The sequence below is a fragment of the Berghia stephanieae genome, chromosome 13, assembly GCF_034508935.2.
Source record: "Berghia stephanieae isolate SIO BIC M18660-M18661 chromosome 13, UCSD_Bste_1.3, whole genome shotgun sequence".
NCBI classification, from domain to species: Eukaryota; Metazoa; Mollusca; class Gastropoda; order Nudibranchia; family Aeolidiidae; genus Berghia; species Berghia stephanieae.
Window position 1 is genome coordinate 28,444,426 of NC_088372.1, and position 10,000 is coordinate 28,454,425.

At 35.6% G+C, this 10,000-nt stretch overlaps 1 protein-coding gene across 1 annotated transcript in view; it reads left to right on the forward strand.

Moving 5' to 3' along the window:
- Positions 1–10,000, forward strand: part of LOC144958745 (triple functional domain protein-like) — a 250,216-nt gene that overhangs the window by 102,831 nt on the left and 137,385 nt on the right. The window contains exons 38-40 of the mRNA XM_078890919.1: positions 2,899–3,145; positions 4,561–4,618; positions 5,190–5,325. Of these exons, the coding sequence (XP_078747045.1) occupies positions 2,899–3,145; positions 4,561–4,618; positions 5,190–5,325 (441 nt within the window). The remainder of the gene's footprint in view (positions 1–2,898; positions 3,146–4,560; positions 4,619–5,189; positions 5,326–10,000) is intronic.

Sequence of the window (10,000 nt, forward strand, 5' to 3'; positions counted from 1 at the left end):
TCCTTAGTGTTAAAGAAAGAAAGAGAGAGAGAGAGAGAGAGAGAGAGAGAGAGAGAGAGAGAGAGAGAGAGAGAGAGAGGTAGGTATATATATATATATATATATATATATATATATATATATATATATATATATAATATATATATATATATAATGTATTGATATGCTGTGTGTTGTTTGGTGCTAAGTTATGTGGTTGAAAGGGAAGTAAAAACGAAGGTAATTTGTCAAATCCCCGACCCAGAAACATATGAAGATATTGGATATTAAACCCCCCCGTCATTCCTTGTTCGGATCAGATTTCATCCATCTAATCAAGGAACTTGCTACTTCCAGCTAGTACTTCAATCCCCTAAATTCATAACAATAATGATATACAAAAATAAACACCATCATCATCATCTCTCATCGTCAGGGGAGATTACATCCGGATAAAGCACATTTCCCGTTCTCTCTGTCTCATGTCCAAGGGCTGTCACTCCGCATAATCTGATTTCCTTCTGTTTGCCCTTTGTTTTCTTGGATTATTTCCCTTACCATGTGGGGTTTTTGTTGTTGTAATGATGATGATGATGATGATGATGATGATGATGATGATGATGATGATGATGATAATAATGTAATTTATTTATATAGCTCATGCCCCATACAATATAGCTCTTGGTACACAATATACATGCCATGCAATATATATCATTAAAAAAAAACAATTAAATAATAAATAGATATATAAATAAATAATGAATTTATATAGTGCCTAAACATCCACGTTAATCGTGCTCTGCGGCGCTTTACATAATACATTTTTTAAAATAAAAAAAATCGACACCACATATTAAGCATGAATACAGAAGCAAAATCTAAGCAACATCTATTTCATAAAAGAATAAGCCTTATGGAACAACATTTCCTGAAAGTTGATCAATTTTCACAGGAATTTGTCCGAGGACTGAGCGCGTTCCATAGGCGTAGGGCAATGGATGAAAAGGATTTTTTAAAACCAAAAGTGGATTTTGAGGTGGTGACCTTTAGAAGTTTGGACTGAGATGATCTTAAATTTCAAGTGGGTTTATATTTTTAATTAGTTCCTGCAAATAATCAGGTGCCAATCCATCCAGACATCTAAAAACATGACATAGCACAATAACTTAAATTCTATCCTAAACTTCACAGGAAAAAACCCCAATGATATTACTCTTATCATATGTGTCAGTGCATGACACAATCAGTCGGAAAATGAAAATTTGGGATTTGCTTTTTTTTCTCTCCTCTGAAAGAATATGCTCCCCAGATCATTTTAATATTTATTTGAAGTAAACCGGGTGATTTTTCATGAAGTTATGGTCAGATGTCTGGGAAAGGCATCCAGCAGCTTTTCTCAAATTTCATACTTTTTCAATTTGACTAGCTATAAAAAACATTTAGAAATGAAATTAAGCTTTGATATTTCCCGAAGATGCACAAAAAGGATTGGTTTAATATTTTATGACAAGAACTCATTTTTGATAAAAATGGATCTTCTAACTAAACTTGGCAATATCTCATTTCAAACCTTTTCACCATCTGACTGATTATGTCATTCATTGTAAAATATTATCAACGACATTTAAAAAGATGAGAATATGGAATTATTATTTTAAAAAAAAAGAAGTAAATTAGGATAAATAAAGTAAATAATTTCTGGCATTGAGTCCCCCCCCCCCTTTTTTTTTTTCTTTATTTTTTTTCTTTTCTTTATACGGCAGCAACACATGAAGACTTCGGAGAGTTTTTCACCCGAGCCAAAATCCTTGTATATACCAGTTCAATTATAGATAAACAACCTCCTCCCCCCCCCCCCAACCCCCAACAAAACACGGTTTTCGTCATTTCGTATGGGATTTTTCAAATTACTCGTCTTTGACAAGTTCACAATGAAAATAATCTGTGACGCAGCCTTTGAGCTCAATCAATCTATTTATCAATTTTCTCTCTCTCTCTCTCTCTCTCTCTCTCTCTCTCTCTCTCTCTCTCTCTCTCTCTCTCTCTCTCATTCATTTTTTCTTTCTCTCTTTCTATATGCTCTCCCTTACTCTTTTCCACACACACAAGCAAAATGAATAGGGGTAAGGAAGGTAGCGTTATAACACAGTAGTAACTCGATATAACGAATTTCTAAGACGGTGCCAGATAAGGCACAAACCAACTCGTTGTTACGTGCATCTTATCTGTTCATGCTGCTGACACGAAAAAGGGACATCGCGACCTTACTTAATAAAACGACTCTTCCCCCTCCCCCTCCCCCCCCCCCCTTCCTCTTTCCCTGTTTTTCTTATCATTTGATATTACATTATTTTTAAATGCTGGAGTTTTTGAGTAATAAAGTCATTCCAGCGAGGTCATTGCTCCCGATTTAAACGTTTTGCAATTTATCATGTTCTCAAAATCTCTACCCTTTCCACCCCAGCTCTCTTCCCACCCATCAGGGATTCACAACACCTCCTCTCCTTTCTCTAATATCAAATCTTTCTCGATGTACATAGTTCGTAGTCATCCTGTATTTTTTTTACCCCCCCCCCCCCCCACACACACTTCTTGTGTATTGTTTTTTTTTTTCATATTTTGTTGTTGTTGTTGGAATTTTACGATGTGGCAATGTCCGTTTATTGGCCACGAATTCGACGTTCGGGTAGTTCGTTTTTGGAGCCTGTATTTATTGTTTGAATCACCCCCCCCCCCCTCTCCCTCCTGCCTCTACCACCCCCTTTGTCTCGCTCTGTCTTTGCTGCTCTTAAACGAGGTGTTACGATTTTTTTTCTTCTCACAATCTCTATTGGTATGGTCGAAAAGTGTTTGTAGCGGCATCCAGCTTCTAAAAAGAAATTAATAAGCTAACTTTACCCATCTTCTCTTCCACAGCCATGCGAACCTGGTGTGACTTACGTGCTGGAGGACCATACAGCCTGCGGGCCCTCCGAGGTTTCTGTCCAGCGGGGCTTCCAGGTGGAGATAGTGGACGCCAACCCACCCGGCCACCCCGATATGTGCTTGGTTCGAACCCTTCCCCCAGACGGTGCAGACAGCGCCCAAGGGTTGGTTCCCATGTCCATTCTCAAACCCATCGGCTTCCCGGCGCCGGGGGCTCGGAACAGTATAGATCTCGATGGTAAGTCAATATTTTTTCTTCGTCGTCGTAGCCGTCGTCGTCGTTGTCGTCATCTTCACTTTTTCGACTTTCCCTCCTTTACCTCCTGAACCAAATCCTCATGTTATTTATCCATTTGATCTTCTTCCTCCCCCTCTTTCTCCACCTCCTCTGCCTATTCCACCTCCTAATCATCACCATCATCATCATCTTCATCGTCGTCATCATCATCATCATCATCATCATCATCATCATCATCATCATCATCATCATCATCATCATCATCATCATCGTCGTCGTCGTCATCGTCATCGTCATCATTATCATCACCATCATCATCACCATCATCATCATCATCATCATCATCATCATCAGCAGCAGCAGCAGCAGCAGCAGCAGCAGCAACACGATCACCACCATCATTGTCATCGTCATTGTTATCATCTATTCCATCGACACGACACCTTATTTATTTATTAAAAAAAACTTTTATACATGTCAATTATAACAACTATAGGGTTCTTCAAGTTTTTTGTTCTATCATAATAACGACCATATACTACTTGAAATTTCAGGCTCTGTTTTCCTCTTAGCGCATCCTGATTTTACACATACGTTTGAAATAGCGGAAATACATATTGAATAAGGTTGAGAAAATAATAAAGCTTCTTTGTTCGACTGATACGAAATAAGCGAGGGGAGACAATCAGATTTATCATTGACATCACTTATAATTTACTTGCTTATGTCCCTTGGTACATTGGTGGAAATTCGCTTTCGCGTTGGAACACTTATTTGGACGATATTAAAAGGCATGAAGGCTATCCATAGTCGAATAGATGTCGCTTGGGGGCTATCCCATAAGATAAAGATGTCATGATTAATGTTCCTTTGTTTAACGAAATTATTTCAATGATTTAAGGGTGATACCATTTTAAATATATGTGCTCTTTACAATAATGAAAAAAAATTCCACGCTTTTTTTATTTATTTATTTATTTATTTATTTTTTTGAGTTTAGCAACGGACATCCTTGATCTTGTTACGATTCATTTATCGCTACAAAAACAGGGATAAACTCGAGGGCCGTAACCCGCATTGCTCTGAAAGACAATTCACTTCCTCTCCCTCCTCCTCCTCCTCCTCCTCCTCCTCCTCCGTCTCCTCCTCCTCATCCTCCTCCTCCTCCCTCTTCTTCTTCTTCCCTCTTCTTCTTCTTCTTCTTCTTCTTCTTCTTCTTCTTCTTCTTCTTCTTCTTCTTCTTCTTCTTCTTCTTCTTTTCTTCTTCTTCTTCTTCGTCTTCTTCGTCTTCTTCGTCTTCTTCTTCTTTTGAATGTATTTATTTGTAAAGAAAACTTTGATAGATTGGATCAGTTACTGAATGTATTATATTCACATAATTTACATTCACATGTGTTACATTTCTTCACTTTCAGATTCATTTACTAACGAGGGTACCTCATCTCCCGCCAGTAAGAGAAGGAGCAGCTTTAAGTAAGTCATTGTATTATTATGTCAGTTGCCTTTTGAGTCTTGACAATATTTAACGAAAGTCTGCGGATACATAGTACACAAAGTGTTAGTCTTGATATAGATTGCGCATTTTCAATGTTTGGTATGTTATGTTTAGTATATTATTATTATTTTTTTTTGGGTTTATTATGTGGTATGACTCAGATTGTGGCCTGTAAGTCCTGGGTTAAAGCCTCGCTATAGACGGAGCTGTTTATTTAGAAAATGCTCTTCACTCACATTTTCTTACTATGTTCATGTTTAAAATCCTTCGTCAGACAGATCGCCCCCCCCCCCCCCCCCCAACAAAGAAAAAAAAAAACAACAACAACTAAACAAACTAAAATAAAAAAAAACAACAAAAAACAACAACCCAACAACCATATACAAACACACACACTCGCACACACATACACACACACACACACACTCTTACACACAGTATTATTATTATTATTATTATTATTATTATTATTATTATTATTATTATTAATATTATTATTATTATTATTATTATTATTATTATTATTAATTATTATTATTATTCAACTAGGAAATGGCTAACGACCCCGGTTAGAAAGCTTAGTCATGGACGGATAGAGAAACAGGGCGGGGTCCTGCTCGATCCCCAGAGAGCTCTCCAGAGGCCTGAGAGACGGACCTTACTCCATCCACTCGGCGCCGAGCGGGTAAGTTATAATAATACTAATACTACTACTAATAATTTTGTTATTGTTTGTCTTGAAATTTTCGTTCTGGTCAAATCTTCTAATTTAATAGATTTTGTTGTATGTTTATTGTGGATGTTTGATAATGATCTCTCCTCTCTCTCTCTCTCTCTCTCTCTCTCTCTCTCTCTCTCTCTCTCTCTCTCTCTCTCTCTCTCTCTCTCTCTCTCTCTCTCTCTCTCTCTCTCCCCCCCCCCCCCCACTAAATAAAAAATCTCTCGGTTCGTCTGACACCCCTCACTTTCTTTTGTTAATCAGTCTTTTTTTCATATTACTTTTTCAAGCCCAATCTGCACGTTCCAAGGGAACAATCTTAACCCCCCTCCAACTCTCTCTCTCTCTCTCTCTCTCTCTCTCTCTCTCTCTCTCTCTCTCTCTCTCTCTCTCTCTCTCTCTCATGTTCATCCCAACCCGAAATATCCCTTTATTTCGGTAACTCTTCACATTCCCAGTTTAAACATCAATGACACCGTGGTCTCCCTTTAATTTGCAAACCTCCACTCATTCAGTACTCTTCATAAAAACAAAGTGAAATCTTTTCATGTATTTTATTTATTTATTTATTTATTTATTTTTGTCTGCTGTCCTAATATTACACAAAACAGGCACTGACATAGCCTTGAAAGTTAATGCCGCTGGGCAAGGCAAAACCAGACTTCGGCTTGGCTTAAATTCATTGCGTCACATTTGAATTACATGTAAATAATGATGATTAAAGAAGAAAAAAGAAAGAAGTAAGAAATCAAATTTTGAGTAAGTAAGCTTTTCAAGGCGGACATTGCTCATGGTAAATGGAGATCACTGTGCTGGGGTTTTATTTTAAAAGACCGTATTATATATACACACAATTCCGTCGAAAATGAGGTACTGATGTTGCAAGATAAGATACTAAAGGCGTTTAATTTAATGTTCTTCATCCAGTTCATTCTGACAAGATTGACACGATGGGTCATATTTGCAAAAGTGGTGAACATTATTACTGTCTTTTAAATTAAAGCTTCATTATAATTATAATCATATTCTATAATTGTATACATTAATACCAACGAGTTTCTTTCAGGGAATTTTACCCGCTGCCAATCATTGCACATTGTTCTTCTTCGGAAAATATGTCATGTGTGATTTTTTACTATGTGTTTTGTAATTCAGAATGAATATGAATGTCATAGATATATTATTTACTTATTTATTTATTTATTTATTTGGTTATTTATATATTTTTTGCCCTGAATAATTTGTTATGCAGATTTGCCAACTTGCTCATGATTAAGAGTCAACGAAACCAGATTACGAAATACAAATTGCTTTTTTTCCCCACATTCACCGATGCCTTTTTTCAGCAAGAAATTATAGTGGTTAAATGACAATTATATTATTCACACCCCCTCCCCTCCCCCCCCCCCCCCCCCCCCCCCCCCCGCCAGCCACCCAATCAAATTAATGAAATTCAACATTTTTAGTGAGCAGTCATTAATGACCAATATTGGAAACGAAGACTGAGCGGTTCTGAATAACCCATCCCAAGAGCCTGTGTCAAAAGGTTGTTTATCGTACCGTGTGTCATGAAGTGGCTTATAAATATGTACATTTTTTTTCTTCGTTTGAACAATTGCACAACCGCCTTATTTATCGCTATTCCCTCCTTATTCGGAAAAAAAGAAATAAGAGTGAAAAGATCCAGACGCTTAGTATCTTGAGCTAACCTGGTGTATTGTCTTTTTGGTTTAAATGTTTAAATAGGTAACACAAAGAATAACAAGTTAGCATGAAAAACAAACAAACTAACAAACAAAAAAACAAACAAACTGACAAACAAAAAAACAACAACCCTTCCCCCAAAACAAAACAAAACAAAACAACAAAATAAATAATAATAATAAAAATAAATAGATATACGAAGAAAGCCTCTCAGTGTAGAAAATAATAATATGTGGGGACAAGTGAACAAGTTGTCCATACGTTTTCGACGTCACTTTGATTTGAGAAGCGACCGACGCACGAAATCCTTTCATATTAATTTAAATTTCTCAAAATAACATTGATGTCCTTCATAGTCGCAGCATAGCAGCATTACGGAAAACGACCTTTTGCACACAGTCTCATAAATATCATGCACGGTACATTTTTTTTTCATTTATGTGTACATTCGGTGGATTCGGATTCAACTTCTTACCATCCCAACAATGACAACACAGAGGACAAATCTTACATGCGGAGGGAGGTAAGTCAACATTACATAATAGTATTGCCGTGCTCTGACGAAATAATTGTTTTCTTCTTCTTCTTGCCGATTTCGCGTATTTTAGTATGATTTTTGAACCCAAATACGCGGACACGATCCAAAAAAAAAAAAAAAAAAAAAAAAAAAGAACTTTTCAGATATCAATCGAATAAGCATCAGATGGCCTCACACTTATAAGATAACAGACCTGACTACTACTATTACTCAGACAAATTCGTTGAACTACGAACTTTTGGTTTCACTTGTAAAAGTAAGCCGCATAAGCAGGTTTTATTCAATAAGACTTGTATAAAAGAGAAGAAAAAAATACATGCCAACTGTTGTCTATTAAGGACTTTGAAGCCGTATTTAAGAAACAATTGGCAACATTAAAAATAACGACGTAGTGACTGCATTGTTTGAGCTCTAAAAACGACTAATTTCATAACATTTCAAGTAGGACGCTGCCTTGAAGTCTCAAACCTGACACTCCATTGAAGTCTCAAACGTGACACTCAGGGACGGCTGGTAATAATGGGCAGGGTGGGCAAATACCAGCCTGTTTTTTCAAGTTATATGCTGTATTACCAGGTCCGAAATAATCTAATTTAAATTAGATAATTTCAAAAGTTAGTACTTAAACTTGATACTTCGTACTGAAATCAATTTGTGTGTATTTTTGATAGATTGAGAACCCCCATGCACCCCGTAATGCATAAACCAGGATACGCTCCTGTTCTTTTTATCACTCCCCCCCCCCCCCCCCCTCCCCAACCACTCCACTCCGCCCACATCGTCATCCCATCGTCACGTCGCCTGGCTGAACTCCGAGTTTGCTGTCTGGCCTCTCTAGTACTAGGTCGGGCTAATTCAAATGAGCCCACCTTATAAACCAGTGAACACTAAATGCAGATTTTGGGAAACGTACTTTTTCTTATTTATTGCCTTACTTGTGCAGGTACCATTGATGTAATGACATTGGGAAGGTTCCAGTATTGAATTTAATTTACTAATTTACTAATATATCAATTTAGTATTAACTTGTGTTGTTTTTATATATTTGTCTATCCATTTAAATTATTTCTTTTTTTTCTCTCGTTTTCTTTAATGCTTCTCAAAACTCATTTATTTAAATTGTTTTCGTATTTGATTTTTAAAAAAAATTTTTTTTTAACAAATTAATTTGTTAGGTCTTTTTTTTTCAAATTCTTAAAGTAATTACCGCTGTATTTTTATTGCCAGACTAAATATTTTTGCAAAACAATGTAATTTTCTATTGTATTTCCTCTAATAAAACAAAACACTTTTATTCAAAAGTCACGACTAAATAAATATATAAAATACAACCACCATTTTGGTTTTCTCAACAATTGAATTAGTATACGAGAAATACTCTTCTGAGAAAAGAGAGAGTTGAATTCTAAGTTATAGAGGAAATAGATACGTTTAAAGGAAGGGTGGGCAGATTCCGTACTTGCCCGTCCTGAAGCTAATACATACATAAGATAGTTCGTGATGAAGAGGCGGGAAGCTAGGGGTTGATTGGGTAAGGAGTAAAGATAACACGGTCGTTATTGTTATAGTCTAACGAATGCATGAGGAGAGATTGGTAGCATTATTTTGTCTTAATTGTATTGTATGAATTATTGGTGAAAGCCTAAGATTAAATAAACATTGTTTTTGTTTGTCTTTGTTTGTTTTTTTTACTATGGAACTGATACTTGTCATAGCAGACTGCCTACTTGAAATAGGAAAATAAAAGTCGTAGTTTTCAGGGTTAATAAAATCGTAGATATTTTAACTACCCTTTAACAAAATCACCGGAATTTTCGTCTATTATAGGTATCAAATTTAAAAAAACGAGAAAAACTGATTGGAAACGTAATAATGATGGTGTGGTAGTAATGGTGATGGTAATATTATTATTATTGTTATTATTATTATTATTATTAATATTATTATTATTATTATTATTATTATTATTATTATTATTATTATTATTATTATTATTATTATATTATTATTATTATTATTATTATTATTATTATTATTATTATTGTACGTATTGGTGGTATTACGATTGCTTTTTGTTCTTTTTGTGTGGTTATTATGGTATCAGTTTATTGTTTGGTTCCAATTATCATTTTTTTTTTCCACTTAATGTATGTTGTCATCAAATTTTATGATTTATTGGCGAAAGCCTAAGATTGAATAAACTTTGTAATATCGTATAGTAATCACCATTGTCGACGACATCGCCGTTGTCATCATAATCATCATCATCATTAACAACAACAACATTAACAACAAGTACTACAATAGCAATAAAAACAATATCAACATCATCATATAATTTCCGTCATCGTCTCCACAACTATCATTCTAACCAACAGCACCATCAAAACCACTGCCATA